The sequence below is a fragment of the Canis lupus genome, chromosome 19 (genome assembly GCF_011100685.1).
Source record: "Canis lupus familiaris isolate Mischka breed German Shepherd chromosome 19, alternate assembly UU_Cfam_GSD_1.0, whole genome shotgun sequence".
Taxonomy (NCBI): Eukaryota; Metazoa; Chordata; class Mammalia; order Carnivora; family Canidae; genus Canis; species Canis lupus.
Genome location: NC_049240.1, coordinates 40,182,363 through 40,209,029, shown reverse-complemented (window position 1 = coordinate 40,209,029; position 26,667 = coordinate 40,182,363). Strand labels below are relative to the sequence as shown.

General features: G+C 35.5%; 1 protein-coding gene across 2 annotated transcripts in view; it reads left to right on the top strand.

Annotated features, from left to right (window-relative positions):
- DARS1 (aspartyl-tRNA synthetase 1) overlaps positions 1-26,667 on the top strand; it is a 60,849-nt gene that overhangs the window by 21,659 nt on the left and 12,523 nt on the right. For both annotated transcript variants that reach the window (XM_038565095.1, XM_038565096.1), the window contains 5 exons: positions 18,314-18,416; positions 21,218-21,298; positions 22,311-22,370; positions 24,295-24,406; positions 25,218-25,352. In XM_038565095.1, the coding sequence (XP_038421023.1) occupies positions 18,314-18,416; positions 21,218-21,298; positions 22,311-22,370; positions 24,295-24,406; positions 25,218-25,352 (491 nt within the window). The remainder of the gene's footprint in view (positions 1-18,313; positions 18,417-21,217; positions 21,299-22,310; positions 22,371-24,294; positions 24,407-25,217; positions 25,353-26,667) is intronic.

Sequence of the window (26,667 nt, the reverse complement as noted above, 5' to 3'; positions counted from 1 at the left end):
AATCTTTAAAAAAAAATAAAATAAAAAGGCCTCCTGAACTTTTAAAAGCCTGTGCTATTCCAGCAGATTTATTGAATTCTATTTTTTGTCTATATAGGAGCAGCACATCACTAATAATATAATAGTTCCCATGCAAGGAAAAAATGTTTCTGTTTCTATTTCTAGTAGTTCTCAGATTAGATATCTGTTTGACTCAAATTTCAGTTAACAATGCTATATCATTAACTTTCATATGAACAAGATAGTTTTAAAAATAATCAACTGATACCTTATATAAATTGTCATTCTTGAATTGCTGTTTGCAGTATTTGGGTCAATTAGAGGTCTAATTGTCCTAAATTAACCTCAGACTTAACATTTTATGTAATTGTGAGCAGACATTCTTCACATTACTGGTAATAAGTAAAAATACAGAAACATTAAATATAGAACTGGATCTGAGAATATAACTATACAGTAAACCAAATGTCAGCAATTTAGTTTTAGCAGACTTTAATATCTTTGAATTTTGTTATTTTTAATATTTGCTTTCATTTTCCTTTAAAATTCATTTTGATTTAAAATTAAGGGCTGTACACAATGGAAAACAGTATAGAGGCTCCTCAAAAAGTTAAATATAGAACTACCCCATAACCTAGCAATTGCACTACTAGGTATTTACTCAAAGAATACAAAAATACTAATTCAAAAGGATACTTGTGCCCTAATATTTATAGCAGCATTATCTACAATAGCCAAATTATGGAAACAAACTAAGCGTCCATTGATTGGTGAATGGATAAAGAAGATAATAGTGTCTGTGTGTGTGTGTGTGTGTGTGTGTGTGTACATATACATACGCACACAGGCATGTGTATATATATGTATATATAATGTACATATTTTATATATTTATACATACAATGGAATATTACTCAGCCATAAAAAAGAATGAACTCTTGCCGTTTGCAACAATATGGTTGGAGCTAGATAGTATTTTGCTAATTGAAATAAGTCAGAGAAAGACAAATATGATTTCATTCATGTGGAATTTAAGAAACAAAACAAACCAGCAAAGGGAAGAAAAGGGGAAGGGAGCAAAACAAGAAACAGACTCTTATCTATAGAGAACAGAGTGATGGTTACCAGAGAGTAGGTGAGTAGGGGGGATGAATGAAATAAGTGATTAAGTGATAGTGGATTAAGGAGTACACTTGTGATGAGCATTGGATGATGTATGGAAATGTTGAATCACTATATTGTATTCCTGAAACTAATATTGTGCTGTAAACTATAATTTAAATTAAAATTTAAAACAAATAGAATAAAGTTAAGGGCTATAAGCCTATGGCATTCATACTACTTTTATATTTGTAGGTATTTAAGTAACATGATAACACCAGTTAAAGTGAGTCCTTGACATTATTTATACCATGTAAAAGTTTGAGAACCAGTGGTCTGTGCCATATTGAGCTTAATTTTTTACCAAGCTTATTTTGAATTCATTATTGGAGTTTTGGTGAAGACAAAGGAGTTCACAAAACAGGTCATCATACAACTACTAGAATGATTTAAACCATTCATTTTTACAAAACAAAAACAAAACGAAATACAGATTTTTATTATCAAAAGGTGGCTTATTATTTTTTTTACTACTTATATAATTAATACTTTTTGGATACTATTTTGATTTAACTGGCAAATATAGGTTTTCTTATGTTTGGGAATTTTGAATTCTTTGCCTCAATGAATTGTATATTTAATTTGCATCGTTGATGCACTTTGTGTTGGTGTATTACTTGAAAAAATAGTGTGTAGCAACTTTTTAACCTATCCTTTTTTTAACTAATTGTTTATTACACCTTTCCCAAGATGTACAGATTATTCATTTGAATATGGGTGGGGTTTTTTTTGTTTTTTTTTTTTTTAATTTTAATTCTTTTTTTTTTTTTAATTTTTTATTTATTTATGATAGTCACAGAGAGAGAGAGAGAGAGAGAGAGAGAGAGAGGCAGAGACTCAGGCAGAGGGAGAAGCAGGCTCCATGCACTGGGAGCCCGATGTGGGATTCGATCCGGGGTCTCCAGGATCGCGCCCTGGGCCAAAGGCAGGCGCCAAACCGCTGCGCCACCCAGGGATCCCTGAATATGGGTGGTTATGTAGATCTATGGGCCACACTTCTTATTGAGTATATTAAGAGTCAACACATAATTTTTGACAACCAGAAAGCTAACAAATTTGCTGCCGGTTTTGCCGTAAACCTTTAATACTCAAGTTTCTAGAAGTATTAACATTTTAATAGTTTTTGTTGATATTAGAATTTGTAAACATGCCCCCAAGAAAGCTTCAAATAGTGTCTTTTTCACCATTATTGATTTTACGGGGGAGGAATGAGGGTAAATAGGAATAAAATGGGAGTAGTTTTTAAAAATTTGAGCTGATGACTACCTAATATTGTAATGAGTCTTTACCTAGCTTTCACCAATTCCTAGGTTTATCCCTACTATTAACAAATAACAGTCAACATATATTCCCCTTCTCTTTGTTACTTTTGCCCTGCAAATATATATATACATATATAGGATTTCTTGACATATTTTAGGCCTTTACTATGACAAGCTAGTTTGATAGAAGCACTTTGAGGGGCTTGAGTATGTGGTACCTAAATGTGAAATAAAAGGTAAAACCACTGTTCACACAAAGGTTATATGGCTAACCTTCCATCATTATCTTGGATGTGTTGAGTAGATTATATGAATAATGATTGCGTACTCTTCAGTGGCCTCTGTTACCTGGTGACATATATTTCCTAGATGAAAGGCCAGGGAAGGGGATGCCTGGGTGTCTTAGCGGTTGAGCATCTGCCTTCGGCTCAGGTGGTGATCCCAGGTCTGGGGATCGAGTCCTACACTGAGCTCCTGCAGGGAGCCTGCTTCTTTCTCTGCCTATGTCTCTGCCTCTTTCTTTCTCTCTCATGAATAAACGAATAAAATCTTTTTTAAAAATTACTTCAGAGTTTCCAGTTTGAGATATTATGTGGAAATGACACCATCAATCTGGACTAAATTCCCAGGAGGGGCTGGGACTAAACACAATCCACTCTCTGGAGCTGTGACGGGCTCACCTTCTCTTAGAGCAGATAGAGTGGATCCTGAATGGGGGTGGGGCTCTGTTAGCCATGAAGAAAAGGAAAGTGGGTTTGAATAGGCAGCTGGCAATATCACCTAAGTTCATCTATGCTAAGCAAATTGGAGAGAAGTTCAGCCTTTGGAATTATGAAGAGTCTAAAGACTGAATGAAGTAGGTTGTTTTACTCAAAGCCATTTTATTTTTCTGGCTGATAGTATTCCTCTCATTTCAAGTCATCTCACTCTAAATGTTTTTTGGTGTTCATTTGGATAGATTGGCCTTAAAATTCCTTACTTCTCCTCCAATAGCTTCACTATTAATTTTAATAACTCACTCCTCTGGCTACCACTTGGATTTTTTTGCTTCTTAGAACTTAATTTTAAACTCCAGTGGCAATTTTCTCTAACCGTAATTTCCAGCTTTTTGCCTATCCTATGCCTCCTAGGACCTTATCAAGACTTCTGGTCTTTTTACCAGTCTCCCCTTTTTGCCCTACTTTTCTGTCCTCTTCTGACTTCATGCAACCCAGTTCCATTCTCAGAACTACTCTCACTGCATCCCTGCCCGCTGTTCCCCTTCTCTTTGTTACTTTTGCCCTGCAAATACTCTGCAAACTATCCAGCCTCATAGACTCCTGATCCTAAAATCTAACTCCAAGATTAAGGAGTATATTGTATATTTGTGGCACAAGAATTGATTTTTATTCCTAACCAGGCCTAGTGAAATGTATTCTACTTTATAATAAAAATAGAGGTTTGTAGGCTGCCCTTGTTTTCATTGTTTGACTGAACTCTTCAGTATCTCATTCCTCTTGATCCTTTGGTTTCTAACTATGATTGTACTTAGAAAAGAAAAATTTAGAAAACACTATGACTTCTATTGCTTCATATATCATTAGCCTTGTATTCTGATTAAAAATAGCACATGAACAACAACATATAAATTCTGGTGGATTTTGTTACTTACTTAAATGAAGCAAAAATCCTTACTTATAGATGTTTTTAGCTTACTTTAGAAATATGAGGACCAGCGAAGCATGAGGTAATTCAAATGTGTATTTACTAATACATTCACTTTGAGAAGGTGGTAGCTCAGTTAGTAAGTCAGCTAACCACCCCTTCTGCTAGAGTCTTTGGTTTGGAAAATAGCATGCTTAGAAATATGTCCATGAGAAAAAGGCCATTTCTGATCCACAGTTAATTTTCATTCTGTCTCAGATCAGTTCTTGTATGTGAAATGCTTGCAATTATCTTTAGTACTGGAGGAGTGCCTAAGGACTATTAATTTATTCTCAAGGTGTTTCCATTTTGAATAGTGCTACCCTAAGAGACTGGACATTTAAAACATGTGAACTCCTACACAACAAAGTGGCAGAAATAATGGTATTTATATGTTAATTCCATGAGGCCCTACATTTAACTCTATTCCCTCTGGCCATATACCAGGTGGAAAAAAGCAAAGACTCCACTATTAAAAATATCAAATCAGATAGTTCCAGCTGAGGTTTCCCAATCATTTAAAAGGCAAAATATGAGGTCACTTTTAATATCTTAAGTGGATAACTATCTTAGCATTTACTTTAGATATTAAATCTGAGGTGCTTATCTTTGCCTTACTAACTAGATTGTACCGCTAGCAGTTTCTAGCTTTTGAGTGTATTCTTAAGAGCAACATTGGCACTTAATGTGGGGTCAGTTGTTTTCCCCACTTATCTTTCCTAGGAATTTCCAATTCATCAATATACTAATCTGAAAAGTTGACTCACTAATTGGATTTAAGTGCCACAGGACTCAACACATTATTTTAATCAATTTGTTGGAAAGATCAATTTTCTCATGGTTGAATGCATATAAAAATGAAGCAACTAAATGAGTTACATAGAAAGGTTGGCACATCTCATTCCCTAGAGATCTTTAAGAAGAGGTTCTTAATTGAGTATCCAAAATGGTTTGTGGTCCTTAAATGAAATTTGTCTGGAAGCAGGAAGATGGGATACCTATCCAGGCCTGTGTTTCTGGATCTCCATCTTATGTTGACATTAACTTTCCAATATTTAGTAGCTAATGTTGGAGTTGAGGCAAGAAGTCAGCTCTTCTTTTTAAAATTATTTTTTATTTAGTGCCATATTAAAGAAGTGAACAGGGCACCTGGGTGCCTCAGTTGGTTAAGCATCTATCTGCCTTCTACTCGTCTGCTTTCTACTGGGGTCATGATCCCAGAGTCCTCTCCTTCTCCCTTTGTCTGCTGCTCCCCCTGCTTGTGCTTGCACTCTCTGTCAAATAAATAAATGAAATCTTAATTAAAAAAAAAAAAAAGTAATGAACAGAGTAGTCCTGTGTTAGGGTTGAGTTTTGTTTTTTGTTTTTTTTTTTTAAATAGAAACTTTTATTTTTTTTTTTTAACTTTTACTTATTTATGATAGGCACACAGTGAGAGAGAGAGAGGCAGAGACACAGGCAGAGGGAGAAGCAGGCTCGGAGCCTGACGTGGGATTCGATCCCGGATATCCAGGACCACGCCCTGGGCCAAAGGCAGGCGCCAAACCGCTGCGCCACCCAGGGATCCCAGGGTTGAGTTTTGTAAAGACAAAATTATTTTAAAGGTAACCCGTAGAGGCCTTTTTGTATTGACTGCTATTAAGGACTACAGTGAATGTAAACAGTGTATAAAGTTTCAAGCTATGTTGGGGGGGAGGAGCAGCAAGTTTAAGGTACAAGTGGCTAAGTGATCTGTAATATTTCCTTCAATGGTCTTAGTTCCATTTTTTTCTAGTTTAAAAATTTTGAGAAAAAAATAAAGTTTCGAGCTAAAGTTATAGTGACTACTATAAAATGCTACAGTTAATTTGAATATTTTGTTATTTGTGCTTTTGTAACATCCCTCTTCCAACCCAGCATAAAGATGTTTGGATCCTGAGAAAAAAGACTCTTTCAGACTGTTGGTTGTATACATACATGTTTTATTTTCTTTTTCTTCATATTACTCATTGTGGTTAAGTGATTTATTGGTAGCTATTGAGTCACCAGTATATTTTTCATTCTGTAATGAGTCACCTAGCTACATACAAGTCTGTGCATTTTCTTTCCTTTTTAGATCTTTCATCTAAAAATAGGTATTTTATTTAGTTGGTAAGTTGAAATTTCAGTTTGTTAAATTAACTTTTGAAATTGTAAAATATCACAATAATACTCAGAAGAAATCTCACTGATTTAGAAAACTTGTTTAGCACCTCCTCTGGTCCAGACACTCTGCTGAGCTTGGGTATACCATGACACATATATCACATAAGAAACTTAATTTGGGGAGAAAGCAAAATAGATTAACAACTGCGTGCAAAGACATGCTACAAGTGCTGTGGTAGAAGTGTCTGTATCATGTATAGTCGAGGCCCAGAGGGAATGGGCATTGGGTGCTTCTTGAGCATGAGCATGATGTGGATAATAAGTTGGTGAATATTGTATTGCAATGGATTGCAACTCTTTTAAAAACTAACTGTACATAGATGATTTATACTTCTTTGTTGGAGTAAGATACCTATCTATTGGAGGAGAAACAGAACTTCTATATTTGATCCTGTCCAGTTCAACATTTGTATTGAAAACTTTGATAAAGATGTGCTTTTTTTTTTTTTAAGATTTTTTTATTCATGAGAGACAGAGAGAGAGAAGCAGAGACACAGGCAGAGGGAGAGAAGCAGAGAGAGAGAGAGAGAGAGAGGCAGAGACATAGGCAGAGGGAGAAGCAGGCTTCATACAAGGAGCCTGATATGGGACCCGATCCCAGGACTCCAGGATCATGTTCTGGGTCGAAGGCAGGCGCTAAGCCACTGAGCCACCCAGGGATCCCCCAAGATGTGCTTTTAAAGGTAGGTCTAAAATCTGTCAGAAATTCTCAGGCAGTTTATGGGATTTTTTTTTTAAGCTTTACTTCTTTATTATTAAAGACAGAGAAGAGTGAAGGGGGAGGGACAAAGGGAGAGGAAGAGAGAAAAAAATCTCAAGTAGATTCCCTGCTGAGCATTGGGGAGCATCTCCCCAATGCGGGCTCAATCTCACAATGCTGAGATCATGACCTAAACCAAAATCAAAAGTCCGATGCTTAACTGACTGAGCTACTCAGGTACCCTGGGATTAATTTCTAAGTTAAATATAACTTTAACAACATCATATTGTTTTATACAAAGATTCTGAGGAACTTCTATTGAGGGTGGCATTAAAAGCAGGACATTGGGGATCCCTGGGTGGCTTAGCGGTTTAGCGCCTGCCTTCGGCCCAGGGCATAATCCCAGAGACCCGGAATCAAGTCCCACATCAGTCTCCCTGCATGGAACCTGCTTCTCTCACTGCCTGTGTCTCTGTGCCCCCCCCCCCTCTCTCTCTCATAAATAAATAAATAAAATCTTTAAAAAGAAAAAAAAAAGGACATCAAGATGCATCATTGTTACAAGAAGATAGTATGATGCTTGAGCTTTTGAAAACTATTTGTGAAGGGCCTGTTATTTCCAGTTGTTTTCACATAAACTGCAAAGGAGTCTGGCAGGTCATGAGCTTCTAAGAATGAGAATGTATTTCAGAGTGAACTGATGATGCATTCTGGAGTATTTAAAATTTGGTGCTAATTTGTGAGTGTAATAGAACAGTCTAGTGCAGTAATCAATACATGATCTTACTACTGTATGACCTTAGGCTACTTACTTGACCTCTTACAGAGTCTCAATTTTCTCAACCATAAAATGGTGGACATATCAATCTTGTAGGCCTTTGAGAAGTTTAAGTGAAATGGTATATGTGTAAAGCACCTCATACAAGAACTGGAACATAAAAGGAAATTGGTAAGTGATATGGGAATAATAATACTTCGGGTATTTATATATATTAAGATCATTTTTGTTTGAGCTGTAAACCTAAAAAAAACTCTTGCTTCAACATTAAAAAAATACAGAGGAAAATGTACAAAACTACTGTAGAAGGACAACCCAAATTTATGAAGCATTCTCTATTTTTTACAAAGAAAAAATTTGGAGGAGTATAGACAGTGATTATAGGAAGAAGGGGTTGAGCATGTGATGGGAGAGTTTTAAATGATTATTTAACATTAGAATTTATAATAATAAATATATTTTATAATAAAAAATAAGTTCTTGAAACAATATATTAAAAAACAGTGTTTCAAAAATAACTTTAAAGCAACCCTGCTATTTCCCATCCCTCACTAACAAGGTGCAGTTGCTGAGTATAAATTGGAGGTAATTCTTTGTTCTCCAAGAGAACTTGGCCAGAGTCAACAGTTGCCACTGGGACTCAGCAACAAGAGGTGGATAAAGTACTTCTTTCCCAGATCCATTTCTCTACCATTTATATGCAAGATAGTAATCTCTTTGGAGTCATGTACTGTTAAGTATTTTTTCACTTAGGTGTTACACAGAAATGAAACTTTCACTGGTGGCCTATAAATCATCTATTCCAACAACCTTTTCTCAGTGTTTATGATTCTTAGTCCCTATTCCAATGGTCTTCACAGTGCAGTTTTGCTCAAGACTAACCATTGAGGGAAAGAAAGTAATTAAATTGCTATTTATTTCCCTTCCTTCCTTCCTTCCTTCTTTTATTTAAAAAAGTGGGAAAGATTTTGAGCTTTTTGGTTGACCTTATGGTTCAATGGTTCAATGTTTATAGATAAACCCTGGGCCTATCACTTGGATTGCATCTCAGAAGGCCACATGTCATCTATTATATATGAGGTCTCTGAAGCAAGACTGCAGGATTCTAGTAACAAAAAGCTAACACTGGTACCCAAACTTACTCCCTTTGGCATATTGTAACCAATTGCAGTTTATTGTGCTTCATTTTGCTTTTTGGGACATTATATTTATATGTATTAAGATAAACCAAAAAGGAACAAGTGGCTTAACGAACTTTCTACTAAGAGACCACAGATTGAGGATATAATTTAAAATGTAAGGGACACCTGGGTGGCTCAGTGGTTGAGTGTCTGCCTTTGGCTCAGGTCATGATCCCAGGGTCCTGGGATTGAGTCCTGCATCGGGCTCCCCAGAGGGAGCCTGCTTCTCCCTCTACCTATGTCTCTGCCTCTCTGTCTCTCATGAATAAATAAATAAAATCTTTAAAAAGTAAAACATAAGCACATATGAGAAAATGTTAATACTGACACTTCTACTCTTTTAGATCTTTGGATCAGCCACATTGTGCATGCTGTGTGTATGTGTGTGGGTGTGTATGTGAGAGAGAGAGATATATAATCTGATCATCTTGAGCAAGATATCAGTGCTCCTGAATTAGGAATTACCAGGAAGACTATAAAGTATGAATCTGCATTTGCTATTGCTAATTATGATGAACCTTATCCTCAGTTTATGTTTGCCTAAGGGTTATAATTATGTTTAGGATGTATATAATTTTAAAATAAATAAAATAGGGGTACCTGGGTGGCCTAGTCAATTAAACATCTGCCTTTGGCTCAGGTCATGATCTCAGGGTCCTGGGATCAAGCCCCACATCATTCTCCCTGTTAAGCAGGGAGTCTGCTTCTCCTTCTCCCGCTGCTAGTACACACACACGCTCTCTCGCTCTCTCTCTCTCTCTCTCTCAAAATCTAAAGAATAAATATATACATATTGGGATATATACCCTCCAATTTTTTTTTTACTGATAGAGTATATCAAATTATCAGAAATGTTTGGAGACAGTTATCAACCTATAGTTAATATATTATATTTATCTGTATTAATCCTATATGTAAGATTAATCTCTATATGAACCCTATAACTGATATATTATTCTCTCCTTTTTGTTTTTTGGGTTTTTTTAAGATTTTATTTATCTGACAGAACACAAGCAGGGGGAGAAGCAGGCAGAGGGAGAGGGAGAAGCAGGCTCCCCACTGAGCAGGGAACCCAATGTGGGAAGCTACCCAGGCACCCCTTTTCTCTCCTTTTTGAAACATGTGACTTTCTTGCATCTCTAATGCCACTCTCTCTTAATTTTTTGGGGTGGAAGGAAGGTGTCTTTTATTCTCTATACAGAGTTCTGTCATGGTCTTCTGCATTTCTTTTTTTTTTAAATATTTTATTTATTTATTCATAGAGACAGAGAGAGAGGCAGACACACAAGCAGAGGGAGAGAAGCAGGCTCCATGCAGGGAGCCTCGCGTAAGACTCAGTCCCGGGACCCCAAGATCATGCCCTGGGCTGAAGGCAGGCGCTAAACTGCTGAGCCACCCAGGGATCCCCGGTCTTCAGCATTTCTGACAGGTAGTAAACAATAGTTATAAATGAGATTGACCCCTCAAAAGCTGTTTTATGTGACAAAACCAAGAGGTAATTGCAGATAAGTTGTTTCAAGATTGTTTTAGGCAGTGCTAATTTTGAAATGTATTTATAGTCCCTACAGTCTTTCCCTAAACACTTTAAAGAGTACAATAAATAAATAAATAAATAAATAAATAAATAAATAAATAAATAATACAATGTTCATTTGAATGGATAAATTCTGCTGTGTTTAATATTAAATCAAGCCTAATATTTTATAGTCAAATTTTGTATATCTTCTTAAAAATCTCTTCACAATGCATAATACACACTGGAGGTTTGCAAGTATGGTATGTAACAAATCTACTTTCACTTATTTCAGAGCCCTTCTTTAGGATCAGATGACAGCTTTGAGCTCAAGCATTTTTTTTTAATTTTTTAAGTTTTTAAACTTAAAATTGTATTACTAGTCAGCTGTTGCAAAAAAAACTGTGTAACAAGCCATCTTAAATTCTGCAGTGTGGTAAGACTATCCACAGCCATCTACAGATTCAGTGCAATCCCTGCCAAAAATCCCAATGGTATTTTTTGCAGAAATAGAAAAATCCATCTTAAAATTCATATGGAATCTCAGGGGGCCTGGAACAGCCAAAACGGTTGTGAAAAAAGAACAGGGCAGCCTGGGTGGCTCAGCGGTTTAGCGCCGCCTCAGTCCAGGGTGTGATCCTGGAGACCCAGGATCAAGTTCTGTGTTGGGCTCCCTACATGGAGCCTGCTTTCCCTCTGCCTGTGTCTGTGCCTCTCTCTCTGTGTTGCTCATGAATAAATAAATAAAAATCTTTAAAAAAAAAAAAAAAAAAAGTAACAAATGGACTCACATTCCCTGATTCCAAAACTTCCTACAAAGCTACAGTAATCAAAAGTATGTGGTATTAATATAAGGATAGACATATAAACTAACAGAATAAAAGAGAGAGCCTATAAATACACCCTGGCATAAATGGCCAATGAATTTTTGACAAGGGTACCAAGACCTTCTAATGGCGCAAAAGATGGTCTTTTCAACAAATGGTGCTGAGAAAACTGGATATCTGTATACCAAAGAATTTACCATACACCACATACATATAAAAATTAACTCCGGGGCACCTGGGTGGCTCAGTCAGTTAAGCATCTGCTTTTGGCTCAGGTCATGATCCGAGGGTCCTGGGATCAAGCCCCACATCTTGGCTGCTTGCTCAGCTGGGAGCCTGTTTCTCCCTCTCCCTCTGCCTGCCACTCTCCTTGCTTGTGTGTGCTTCTCTCTCTCTCTCTCTCTCTCTCTCTCAAATAATTTTTTTAAAAAGGAAATTACCTCAAAATGAATCAATTACCTAAACATAAAAGCTGAAACCATAAAACTCTTGGAAGAAAACTACACCAGAAGCTTTAGACATTGGATTTCGCAGTGATTTGTTAGATATTAACACCAAAAGTAGAGGTGACAAAAGTAAAACTAGATTACTTTGACTTCTTTGAAAGTAAAACTCAAAGGGCAGTATTCAAGAGAGTGAAAAGAAAGACATGGAATAGGAGAAAATAATTGCAAGTCATATATCTGATAAAGGATTAATATCTAGAATATATAAAAACTCTGATAACTTATAACAACAACCCAATTCTAAAATGGGCAAGGGACTTGAATAGACATTTCTCTAAAGAAGATATACAAATGGCCAATAAGCACATGAAAAGATGTTCAATATCATTAGTCATTTGGGAAATGCAAACCAAAACCACAATGAGAGGTCACTCCATATCCATTAGGATGACTATTATCCCCTCTCCTAAAAAAGGAAAAATAATGAGTGTTGGTGATGTAGAGAAATTGGGACCCTCGTGTATTGCTGGTAGGAATGTAAAATGGTACTGCTGCTGTGGAAAACAATATGGCAGTTCCTCAAAAAGTTAAACAAGAATCCTCATATGATGCAACAGTTCCACATCTAGATAGATACCCAAAAGAATTAAAAGCAGGGGCTCAAATAGATACTTGCCTGCTATTGTTCATAGCAGCATTATTCACAATAACCTAAATAAAAAAACAACCCAAATGTCCGTCAACAGATGAATGGATAAACAAAATGTATTATGTATTTATAATGAAATACTAGTCAGCCTTAAAAAAGGAATGAAGTTCTGATACATGCTGTAATATAGATGAACCTTGAAAACTTTATGCCAGGTGAAGTAAGTCTGACAAATGTTACAAAGGACAAATATTACAGTTCCACATACCTGAGGTACCTAGAATAGTTAAGATCATAGAGACAGAAAGTAGAATAGAGGTCACCAGAAGTTGAGGTGGAAGTGGGGAGCAGTTGGAATGAGTGGAGAGTTAATTGTTTAATGAGTACAGAGTTTCTGGGATAATGAAGAAGTTCTCGAAATGGATAGTGGTGGTGGTTGCACATTGTGAATGCCCCTGAATTGAGCATCTAAGAGTGGTTAAAATGTTTAGTTGTATGTATTGTATATTTTACCAATAGTTAAAGCTCAGCAGTATACAGTAATAAACCTTGATCTCTTGCTCCTACATCATCTGTGGGTCTGCTAGAATTCAGCTCATCTAGGCTTGTTTTGAAGTTGTGATTTGTATCCTGGTCTGCTGCTTATGTTTCTCAGCTTCCTTGGACCAATCGCTACTTTAGACATCATCTTATGGAGAAAAACAGGAATGCTGAAGAACAAGTTCAGCTGCACAAGCACATTTCAAGCCTTTACTGGTGCCACATCCACTGATACATCATTGATAAAGCAAGTCATATGGCCAAACCCAAAGTCCAGAGGCCAAAAAGTACCTTCGGTCTACCTTGAGGCTATGGCAAAAGTGTGGATGAATACTACTACCTTAGGGGAGCAAAAACTTGAGAGCAAGAATTCATTGCACCACAGAGATAAGCTAAGAACTTAAAGAATTGGCAACATTGAAGAATAAGGCAGTACTCATTAGTACATTGTTTGAGGCTATGAAGCTTACCTCCTTTAATTTAAGTACTGAAACTATTTTGACAATTTTAACAGAATCTTTGAAGTCTATTTTATATATTCTTCCTTTTTAAAGTTTTGGTTTTTTGTTTTTGGGTGTTTTTTTTTTTTTTTTCTTTTCTTTTCTTTTCTTTAATGAGAGAGCCATCCTATGAACATCTATTACTATGCCAAGTAACTCTGTGGTTATTTGTCATTTTCCTGTTTGTTTTTTAATATATATTCCTTAGCAATCAACTCTTTTTTTTTTTTTAAACACACTCAGCTTTTTAAAATTTATTCATGAGAGACACAGAGAGGCAGAGATATAGGGAGAGGGAGAAGCAGGCTCCCTGCGTGGAACCTGATGCGGGACTCGATCCCAGGACCCCAGGATCACAACCTGACCCAAAGGCAGACACTCAGCCACTGAGCCGCCCAGCTCTCCCAGCAATCAACTCTTAATGGAATAATTGTGCCTACTTCTAATAGTTATTAGACTTATTATTTTAATTTGTTGCTCCTAAGGTAGTGTAGATACGAACATTTATAATCAAGATTGATAAAACTGCAGATACTGAGAGTGTCCCTGAGGTTACTGGTGAGGCCCTGAGTAGTAAACTATATGGCACTCACGTTGGAAAGATGGAATTTTATTCCTTCAGATAACAGAGAGTAGTTTGTTTTTCTCCCAAGTTGCATGTTTTATAATTGAGTTATTCATACATTATATCATTTGTTTTTTAAAAAAATTGTAGCAAACTCAAAATATTTTATAAAATACTTTATATAAAGAATGATGCTTTTTACAATTTTATTATTTTAAGATTTTATTTATTTGTTTGAGGGGGAGAGAGAGAGAGCAAGAGAGAGCATGAGCTGGGGAAAGGGCAGAGGGAGAGGAAGAAAAAAATCTTTTTTTTTTATTTTATTTTTTATTTTTATTTATTTATGATAGTCACAGAGAGAGAGAGAGAGAGGCAGAGACATAGGCAGAGGGAAAAGCAGGCTCCATGCCCGGGAGCCTGATGTGGGATTCAATCCCGGGTCTCCAGGATCGCGCCCTGGGCCAAAGGCAGGCGCCAAACCGCTGCGCCACCCAGGGATCCCAAAAATCTTAAAGAGACACCTAGCTAAGTGTGGAGCTCAATGCAGGGCCTGATCTTATGACCCTAAGGTCATAACCTGAGCTGAAATCAAAAGTCAGATGCCCGACCGACTGAGCCTGGCACCCCTACAGTTTCATTTTCTAAAGATAGTAAATTAGAAATAAACAATTAAATTGATTGTTGACAGTTCCTAGTGGATGACATGAATAGGATGGCCTATTAGGACATTTTTAATATCAAAGCTATAACTAATTTATCTTATTTATAGTGATTAGTTATATATAGGGTGGAAAGTGGAAAACGTGTAATACACAATGCAGTAATAGTGTGTTTTAGGAGGTAGTAGTAATAATATAAAGATAGTTGACTTAGTTCTTGGAAGAATGTGTTTCATTTCTTTTATGATCAGATAGTTCCCATGCTTTCCACCATGGATTTTTTTTTTTCCTGCTATCACCTCTAAAAACCCAAGGCTTTTAGTTGTCTGTTTGACAGACAACTTTTGAACTTCTTTCAAAATACGGATATAATGGCATATTAGTTTCAAACCGTAAAACCAAAACTTTAATAGTCTCTTTATGAGAGCAGTTAAACTACAGTATACACACTCTAAAGTATTAAGCCATCATAACATACAATATCAGTTAAAATCATATTAGGTTTTTTTCTAAAAAGTAGAATTTCATCCTTCTACTAGCAGTAGCTTATTCAAATATTCCTGTCCCTCTCTTGCATTGACTCTAATTATGCACACACATACATAAAACCCTCATTAACCCTTTACTAAAACTGACTAGCAAGTTCTAGTCTGACTCTGTTTTACAAATCTGACTCTTTTAATATTATTTATACTGAATCCATTCATATCTACAGATAAATAACATTTGCTGGATACAGATATGGATGTAAATATAGAGATATTAGAGTAAATTATCCAAGGTTTAAAAAAAAATCTTGGAATGGTGTTACTAAAATCTAAAAAGACTTCTGTTAACAGTGTATAGCTGTTAGGTATAATAAGGAGATTATACTGAGATTGGAAGGGCAAAAAAATAATAATTATGAGCATCCTCTGTATCTGGTTAATTCTACCTTCTTTCTAATTGATTCAGTAGACTAATATATGATAGAAGTCTATCTTTGGCTCTATTTTAAGAAATAAGTTGGGAAGCCCAGGTGGCTCAGCACTTGGGTGCCCACGGCGTCCCACGTCAGGCTTCCTGCATGGAGCCTACTTTTCCCTCTGCCTGTGTCTCTGCCTCTCTCTCTCTCTATTTCTCATGAATAAATAAATAAAATCTTAAAAAAAAAAAAAAAAGAAGTTGGGTTTTCAGAAGTTCCTTTTGTGAGATGTTTGGTATTAGAAATGATATTTAAAATAGTTATTTTTTTGTCTAGCTGCAAGTATTTTATCACATAATATTACTTAATTAAATGTATTAAAAATAAACTTATAAGTTTCAGGTCCTGGATAAAGGAAGGAAGTCATCTGGTACTTTTGCGGCAAAAAGAGACTTTTATTTTCTTTAATTGGACCTTTAGGGCAGAGTGTCAGATCACATCCCAGCTTTTTTTTTTTTTTTTTTTTTTGGAAGGATATTAACTTAGTGCTCAATCCTTGAGAGTAGATATGTTTAACTTGAGTTGGCTTGAAGATTTTCTGATAATGAAAGGCTTCTTACTAAGGGGATGACCTAAGAGGGATAGGGTCATAGCAGAAATGTAGCCGAATGGAGCTCTAATTGGGGTAGGACAGGTTACTTGATGAAACACACTGATCAATAAGGAAGAGAAAGCCTTCCTAATGGCAAGGTGGAAGTAAGCTAAGCAATAGAATTCTCATATAGCTTGAATCATATACTCAGGTATCAAGTTTACTCTTCCAATTAGGAGAGGCAACTAATAGGTGGAAATCACACTGAAGAAAGATTCAATGACACTAGATTACAAGTATTAGAAAGCCCTTAAGCAGTACACCACAATAAATTCTAAGTTTCTTCAGTGCACAAAATTTTAGCTAGATACTAGGCAATGGCTCTAGTGCAGGAGACTTATGAGAGTGCAAGAAATATGTATACTGTTGGGTTCCTTTTTAGGTTGGTATCAGTCATGTAGAGTTCTAGACAGTGTAGTAAAATGAAATGAAAATTTTTCTTCCTTTTTTCACCACTTCTCATCTCTTGTCCTCATTTTGATCCTTTTCCAACCATGAGCAAATGTTTTTTGAAATGGATTGTGGTGTTCTCTTCGGTAAAATAAACATTGTTGGATTTCTGAAATCTTCTCAAATGGCACCCCAACTACTAGGGACCCAATTCCTCATCAGAATATATAGAACTAACTTTTCTTGTGAAGGTTAAATCTTTCTTTTCTTCTTTTTTTTCTTTCCTTTTTTTTTTTTTTTTTTTTTTTTGGTTTTGTTTTGTTTTGTTTTGTTTAGATTCTTGTCATTTAAGACAAGATTCTGGGTTGGGACATAAGCCATGAAAGATTAAAAGGTAACTGGGGCTTATGATATAGCAGATAAACAGCGAGTCCAGAACACATTTTCTGATCGATGTTTGCCCTTTCTGTTATGCCAGCTGTGTCAGGAACTCCGCTCTCTCCCAGTTACCACTCTTGCATTTTTTCTTCCTTATCTTTTCACCTCACTTCTACAGCTCCAGTTACCACCTGACAGTTTTTTGGGTTTTTTTTTTTAAGATTTTATTTATTTATTCATGAGAGGCGCAGAGAGAGAGATAGAGACACAGAGGGAGAAGCATGCTCCATGCAGGGAGCCCAATGAGCCCAATGCAGGACTTGATCCCAGGTCCCCAGGATCAGGCCCTGGGCTGAAGGCAGGCGCTAAACTGCTGAACCACTCAGGGATCCCCCACCTGACAGTTTTAATTGGTAGTCTTACATTGATAGTTTTGGCCAGTTGAGCTGCTGTGATGCTGTGACATCACTCTCCAAGCAAGATCTGAAAGTTAAATCTTAATTTTTTCCACAAATATATTATGATATATTCTGTTAGTACAATAATACACACAAAAATAAAACTGGTATATTTTGTATGGGAACCACCATTTTGGATTATAACCTGTCTTCCTTGGTTAGGTACTAGAGATCAACAAATAAACACTTGGTGAGCTTAATAAGGTACTTCATAAATTTTATATTTCAGAATTTGAGTGTTGTATGTTCACAATTCAAGTTTGTTATAAGGTTAAAATGCCCAGGTGACCTGTTGAGTGTATATTGAGCTTCATGTAGACATTCTTAAATGGGATTGCACAATCCCTATAGACTGTCTGCCATAAATCCAATGACAGAGTACTCAGAAACTATAGGCAAGGAGGGCTTAATTGCAGCCACCTAATGTCCTTTTATTACCTTGAAATCTTTTCAGTTGACCTTCTTCTATTATTTAATTCCATTACATACCAGTAATTGCATTTATTGAAGCCCATGCTTCTCCTTATAGGAAATGCTGATCTTTGTAAATTTCAACTCTAAGAAGGAAAATGTTCTTTAATAAATAATTGAAAGACTTTTTTTCTGCATTTCACAATTCAGTGCCTGTCTGTTGCCATTTATGTTCAGAGTATTTTATGAATGGTAACTAAATTATGGCATCTAGAAAATCATCTCTTTGAGGAATCTCACAAGGTGTGCTACATAATAGCTTATTGTAAGTAGGTTAAATAGACTGGCTTTATCTCAAGTGGCTCACTGTATTAAAAAAGAGTTTAGTATTTCAGCTTTACTGTTGAAACACCAAATGATTTCTGACACCTCTGATAAGATGATTAAAGTTGGGAATTTTTTCTTTTGACAGCATTAACAAAGAGAGCATCGTAGATGTAGAAGGTGTAGTGAGAAAAGTGAATCAGAAAATTGGAAGCTGTACACAGCAAGATGTAGAGTTACATGTTCAAAAGGTAACTTTTTAAAACAAAATTGTGTACATAGATTCAAGTGGCTCTTATAACCATTCATATGAAATCTTTATGTTGTTAGAGTTGATATAAAATACTGAGATTTGTAAATTGATTACTGAATCAATTAGCTCTTGTCTTATAAGAAACCACCCTAATACTTAAAACATTTATTGGCTCATGTTCCTGTGCGTGGGGCAGTTAGAGTCCGCCTATCTGGGATGATTCATCTGCTCTGCATGACATCACCTGGGCCTACTGATATTTCTGGGATATTTCTCCCTGTAGCCTCTATTCATCCAGCAGGCTAGCCCAGGCTTGTTGACATGGTGCCAGATGGGTTCCCAGCAGCAAGAGAGAGAAGCCCTAGTGTGCAAGCACTTTTCAAGCTTCTCCTTGTGTCACGTTTGCCAAATGTGTCATTGGTCAGAGCAAGTCACATGAACTAACTTAGATTTAAGGGATGGAGAAATAGATTCCACCTCTTGGTGGGAAGAGAGGCAACGTCATTGAAAAGAGACATGTATGTAGAAGCCTGAGGAATTATTAGAGCCATTTTCTACAAACAATCTACCATAGTCCCATACGGAAAAATATGACACATTTAAAAGCTTTGTTCATTATTATGAATAAGTTTTGCTGTGAACTTTGTTCTGACAATGTGCTTCTAAATGTTGATTAATTATACTAATTCTTAACAATTATATTTCCTTATAATCATTATATTTCCTGTACTTTATAGAGAAATCAAAAGAGACAAAACTAAACTGTGGGTCTTACAGTCTAGCGATAACTGCCTTTTGTACAAGATTTATTTATCCCACATCTATTTTCTTCTCAGACATAAAAACTATAAGTGCTCATTATCTTTGACAATACTTTTATAATACTGTAAGTGAACTCTCACATATTTAGTACTTCTGAAATATTCAGTTCAGCTTTGAACCTGCAGTTGTCCAGTCCAGGCCTAGTAGTTTGTATCTACAATATGCATCATTATATTCTCTTAAGGAGTAGTCACTTCCTACCCTCATCCCTATATGTGTATTTACATGTGTGTGAGCATAAGTAAGATAGAGCCGTTCGGCAGATTGACAGACCGATGCAGAAAGATAGACTTATACACACTAGTTTGGGAGTAAGGTTGTATTTAACTAAAATCATCATAGGAACTCTTCAAGACTTAGAAAATCTTGCATTTTTTTACTGAGTTAACTTGCCAAATTAATTTCTTTTCTTTTTGTAAATTCATTTGAAACCAACTGCACCAAGAAGGTTAACCTAAAGTAACCTAATAAAGGCAAACCAACCTGAGGTTTTGCTGGCCAAGTAAAACAACTCCCTATTTTTCAAGGAACAAATCTTTTTCAATACTTCAGTAAGTAAAATTTTAGTAAATTGAGCAAGTAAATATACCTCTAAAACATTCTAATTATTTAGCATTCAATACAACCTTAATAAATGTAAATGATAAATATACAGCCTAAAGAGCTTACAGATCTTGCCTTAATGGAAATAATTATGAAGTATCTCACACAAAGTATAAAGTATTGTATCTTATAAAGGCTCTGATAGTAAGCACTGACTCTTATCAGTTATTTATTTATTCAGCCAGCAGTTACTAATACATTCTTTGTGCCAGCACTGTGTAAAGTTACCGGGGTTCTCACAACCTAATGAAATGAATATCCACTAGTTACAAAAATAGAAGAGGTAGCTGTTCCATTCTCCAACTTTTCATTGGAAATTAAGTTTCTATTAACTCATCAAAGAGAAACGCCATACTTGAGCATAGAAGATGGTAACAAATAATTCTGTTTCACTCTGAGGAGGACTAGAGTGTCCTTCTGACACTTTTTCTTAAAGAGCCTGAGCTGAATGCTAAATATGATCTACCAACTGGAAGAATATAATTTCCTTTCCTGAATTAACTAAATAAGCTCTGTTTCCCTTTTGTGCTTTAACAGGTTTTCCAAGCATAGTTGGAAGTAACTGATAGGGTAACATGTTTTTTTAAGAGTAGCCAAAAAACTCTAGCTCATTTTTTATGACCTAACTGCTTTTTAGCACTAAAATGTGCAATTAGTATGGGTGAATTTAACAAATTAAAAGGAATTTTAACACCAGAGAGGCATACCTTCGATGGTAGCTCCCAACCAGGAGAACAGCAGGAAGTGAGATATAATATGTTTGATAAAAGATGGCAAGGAAGGGATATTTGAGGAAAAAATGAGAAGAGGGAGTTGATGCACAGCAGAGTTGGGCTGACTTTGGTCTTAGTGGTAAAAATGGCCAAATGCTGTGAACCTTGATAGTAACACATTTGTTTAATGGCCCCTTCAAAAGAACAAGTGTTTTGCTTATGAAGTGTTTTCATATTCATTACTCCATTTGATTCATACCTCAGACCTTTTTTTACAGAGTAGAATATTGAAGCTCTGAGGTTAAATGATTCGCCTAACAACAGCTTTTATGTGACAAAGGAAGGCCTTAAGCTTAGACCTCTTGACTCCAATTAGTACTTATTTGTCACACTGGTATGCACATTAGAGTTTACAAAATATTTGTATGTATGTTATCTCATTCGACTTCCAAAAACCTGTGGAGGTTGGCAAGAAATACTATGATCCCCATTTTATAATAAGTGAAAAAACATGTATATCTTTGTTTGATTTTAGCAAGTAGTTTCAGTTAAGATATATGCAAACATAGCTTCATATTTAAGTCAACTGTAGATTTTTTTTAAGTAAAAGATAACAGGTTTTGTGTGCTTCATGATATTTTTGGTAATCTCTCACTTTCAGATTTATGTGATCAGTTTGGCTGAACCCCGCCTACCCCTGCAGCTGGATGATGCTGTTCGGCCTGAGGTGGAAGGAGAAGAGGTTAAAATTACATTTTTGAAATACTGTTCTTCCTCTGTATCTTTAATTTATAAAACATTGAAAACCTGATGCCCTACTTTTGTATGAAGGGTGCCTGTGAAGTGATTTGAGCTTCATTTTTTTATCTAAATTTACTCTTACATTGATAGTTCCCAAACTTTTTGGTCTCAGGATCCCTTTACACTCTTAAAAATAATTCCCCCCACAAACTTTTGTTTTTGTATATCTTTATCAATATTTACATTAGAAATCAAAATAGAAAAATTTTAGTGTGTGTTAATAAAAGAATCAGTAATCTAGAAATATTTGGTATTTATATATATTAATCTTATATGAATGACAAAAATAACATTTTTGAAAAATATTTTCAAAAACAAAAAATAATTCAGTGCCACGAGTGACATTGTCTTAAATATCTACAAATCTTTGTAATGTCTGCCTTAATAGACAACAATTAGATTCTCATACCTGCCTCTGCATTCATTCTGTTGTGATAGCACACATCATGAAGCCTTGGGAAAACTCAGTGCAGAGTGAAAATGTATCATTGTGAAAAGTAGGTTTGACTTCATGGACTCCCTGAAAGTGTCTTTGGGACCTTCAGTGGTGCCCAGAACATACTTTGAGAACCACTACTCTGTCAGCTTTTATCTGTTCCTTCAGTCTTTAACTAGCAGGTAAAATCCAGGAATCAATGAAGGGGCAAGCGGTTGATTCTTCAGTTGTCCCTGTAATGAGACAAGGCTTTGATGGGGATGGGAGATGGAAAGAAAGCATTAACCTCTGTTCATTTGCATTTCTCTTCTTTCCATCTCTCTTTTAACAACAGCTTCTCTCTGGCCCTAGTTCTTGTTTCTTGGATCTCTGATTTGGGGGTGTAATATTAATATACATAAGCACACTTATTCTCACTTAAAAGTAAACATGGCTCCTTAAATGTTTTTGTGTTCTTAAAAAAAATTAGTAAAATCTATTTTTTTGGTTTTTTTTTTGTTTGTTTTCTTTTTTTTAGGAAGGAAGAGCTACTGTTAACCAGGATACAAGATTAGACAACAGAGTCATTGATCTTAGGGTATGCCTCATTTATTTATTAAGTGACATGATTGTGCCAAAATCAGGATGGGCAGGGATACCACACTTGTCTCAGGCTTATAGAACTGATTGGCATTTGCCTATTGTATGACGATACAGAAGCAATTTACCTTTCTGACTGACTCTTCCCCTAAAAATAATTGGAGGCAACAAGGGCAGTCAAGTAATAATTCACAGGATATTGTCTTACTTTGTTTTAAAATGACAAAGGAACCTGAAACCAATAAATGGGCTTGCTGTCAAATGATACCTGTTTTAGACAAGTTAGTAAGGAAAAACATAACCATTAATATCACTACAAAATTGTGAAAGAAATTATATGCACATTTTAGATTGTGGACCAAGTATAGATCAGTAATTAATGCCTCAGTCCTTTGAATTTGATCTGAGCACAGAATTAATAATAAAGAAGTAGTTGGCCCTTGTGGTTTATTTAGTAATCTCATAGGTCTTCTGTTTCCCTTTCTGGTTTGGTTGCAAGTGAAAGAGTTCAGTGGTTTCATCATTGTAGTAAAACCAGTGTCATCTTTCTTTCTTAATGTTTTGACCACATCTTCCTCCTTAAATATTCTACCTAAAGCATAAATTCTTTGTCACCTTAAGAGTTCTTTCCAACTTTTCTGCAATTATATGGGTCTACCTTTATTATACACTCATGTTTCTCTTGATTATTTGCTTTTTTATCCCTTTTCCTTTTCTATTTTAATTTGTAGTTCATAGAAAAGGCTATAACAATAATCAAAAGTCCTCTTGATACTGCTTAGAAACCTCAGGTTTTTCCTAATTTTGGCCACAGTAGGTAGACATCATACTCTCTTCACACAAGTTATTGGTTGTGCCTATAGAATTTGGCCTCAAGATATTTTTCTTTGGCATCTTTTTTTTTTTTTTTAACTTAAAATTCATTGCCACCTTTGAAAAGTAGGGATTCCCACATTAAATCTAGATAGATGGCTTTTCTTAAAAATTTGGCGGTGAATCTGGCAATACTGTGACATGGCAACATTAGGTAGCACTCTAGATGGGGCATTATGTCCTCTGCTATGCCCTGCACCACCCAGAAAGTTTCATTCATTTATTCCATTTATGTTATTTTTCTGGCCCTTGCAAGCATTCACTTTTTTTAAAGATTTATTTATTTGAGAGAGAGAGAGCATGTGCCTGCAAGCAGAGGGGAAAGGGGCAGAAGGAGAGGGAGAGAGAAAAATCTCAAGAAGACTCCCCGCTGAGCACGGAGCCGGATGGGAGGCTTGATCTCATGACTCTGAGATCATGACTAGATAGGAAATCAAGAGTCCCACGCTTAACCAGCTGAGCCAGCTGACCCACCAGTCGCCCCTAAGCATTCACATTTTTAACCCCTACTTTGACTTTACATTTGGGGAAACACTGTATACTTAAAATCCTTTAAGTATCTTAATTTATGTCTAAACTACTCTCTAATCTTTTATAGACTCTCAGCAAAGTCAAGAGTTGGAGAAGTTGGAGATTTTAAAGATTTTATTTATTTACTTGAGACAGAGCACAAGTGGAGAGATGAGTCAGAGGGAAGGAAAGAAGCAGACTCCTCACTGAGCTGGGAGTCTGACACAAGGTTCAATCCCAGGACTCCAAGATCATACCCAAGCAAGGCAGATGCTGAACTGACTGAACCACCTAGGCACCCCTGTGTTGGAGATTTTAAAGGGCAAATTGCCATTCTCTTATAATAGAAAACAAGAAAAAGGTTAATTTCATATAAAGTTAGGTTAAAGTTAGGCTAATTGTCATATAACCTAACTTTTCTGTCATATAATGAATTGTTTTTTCTGTGAATCTTCTATGCAGGTGGCCTGATTAGAAAATACTCCATTTCAGCTAAAGTGTCAGATGGATTTCATTAGATTTTTATTATTGTCTTTTAGACATCAACTAGTCAGGCAGTCTTCCGTCTTCAGTCTGGCATCTGCCATCTTTTCCGAGAAACTTTAATTAACAAAGGTTTTGTGGAGATCCAAACTCCTAAAATTATCTCAGGTATGCTTTAAGACATTTCTCTTAATTTTTAAAAGTAAAATTGCTTTCTTCCAAGTTGCTTGATATTAACTTTGAGAACCCCAACTGTCTTTTAAGATTTATTGCCATGAGACTTCTTATTTTGAGGTCTGCTATATAGCAGCAGTCACTTACAATTGACATCAATAACATAACATCTCCTGTTTCAGAAGTCATTATGTGATAGTGATTATAAAATGAGGCAGTAACACATGAAGCAAGATTGTTATGTAAGTTGCACCAGAACTACTTTCATTACGTAGGTTTCTAAATTGATATTGCAATTTTGTTTTGTATAAACTGCATTGTAATATTATTAAATGCTACAAATAGAAATATCTCATTAATTCTCATTCTTACATAAGGACCTTATTTTAATCATTTTACCTTTTTTGGAGTTGCTTAAGTAACACTAAAAAGTATGTTACAAATAACATTTAGTTCTAAAGTCAAGAATTGAGTATTGCATTCTTGATACATAGAAAAATCAATAAGAGTATCTTTTTCTTTTAAAAATAATTTTTTACAACCCCAGAGTAGCTTTAATTGATTTGAAATTGATGCAGAATGGGAGTATGTAAATCTGAAGAAGTAAAATGAAGGTATAGCCAAAGAAGTAAATCTGTCCTAAATATAAACAGTTTAGAATCAGGTAAAAGACATATATAGACTATGGTTTCTCTGAAATTTTTTATTTTTTTAAGTGAAATGCTTAAAAGTATAAACTTTTTATTAGAAGTATGCATTGATAAGCTTGAAGCTGCTTATAATGACATACATATTTACATTTCAGCTGCCAGTGAAGGAGGAGCCAATGTATTTACTGTGTCATATTTTAAAAATAATGCATACCTGGCGCAGTCCCCACAGCTGTACAAGCAAATGTGTATTTGTGCTGACTTTGAGAAGGTTTTCTGTATTGGACCAGGTAAGGTTTTGGTGGTTATGGTTTTCTCAAAATTTATTAATCATATCATAGTTACAGTTTTAGGAACACATTTTACATACAGACATTTTCAAAGCTTAAATCCTTTTGTAAGTTGGCTGTATAAATACTAGACTTTTAGGTAAAAATGACACTGTGCTTGGGTAGACATTTCCTAAAAAAAATTGTATGCTCTTTAAGTAGTTGAACATCATTTATGTGAATAGAGTCATAAGCATTTTATATTCCTACATAAGATTGCTGAAGAAAATGTTTGCCTTGGGAATATCTCATTTTAAAAATGCATACTTTGAAAATATATACCCTCTAAAATACACTTGAGTATATTACTTATTATTTCAGTGTAATTAGAACAGAATTAGCTCCTGTTTGAGCTCTCAACTCTCCATGAACACGAAAGAACAAGTAGTTGCAATCTTCTAAATAATGTATTTTTTTGTCCTTGATAGCCTTTTACTACTCTTGTAAGTTTATAAATGTACCTCTGTATACTTTGCTACCGACTTTATTTCAAGCTGTTCTGTTTTACTATTACTGTTTGTACTGTTCTTAGTGTTGAGAATATGCTAAAGTCCATCAGAATTATTAACGAATGTCTGATATTGATTAGAATATGTTAACATGATTTTTAAGAAATATTAACCGAAAGTTAAAGCATGGACACATAATCATGTAGCATATTCTTTAATGAAGCTAATTGATTATAAGCAAAAACGAGCTTTGCTTCATTCTATAAAATTTACCTGATTATTTTATATATGTAAGTTTTTTGGTAGCTAAAAGAGAAATTGCATGCCTCTGATAGAGAAACTGGCAAGAACATTAATTGTGTTAATTTTCTGAATTTATTAACTAATTTGTTGTATGCCTGCTGCATACATAGCCTTGTGCTAGATAACATGTACATGAAAGAAGAATCAACCAGCATTTCTCCAATGTTAATGTGCATGAATCACTTGAGGATCTTATTAAAATGCAGATTCTGACCAGTAGGTCTGGAGGGAGGCTTGAGATTCTGTAGTTCTCACAAGCTTCCAGGTACTGCTGATGCTGCTGATTTGTAGACCATGTTTTGAGTTACAAGGGAATAAACATTGTCCATGCTCCCAAGACAGAATAAGACATGCATACATATAGCAGTCGCAGGGAATATTCAACTGATTTTCACAGCGAATAATCAGATTGTGCTGTACAATCAGCAGATTGGTGTTAATTATGTAGTATATCTATACTACATAGTGTAAAAAGAGGGAGAAGATGGAGTTTGCTAGAGTTACCCCAAAGGAAAATGCAAACT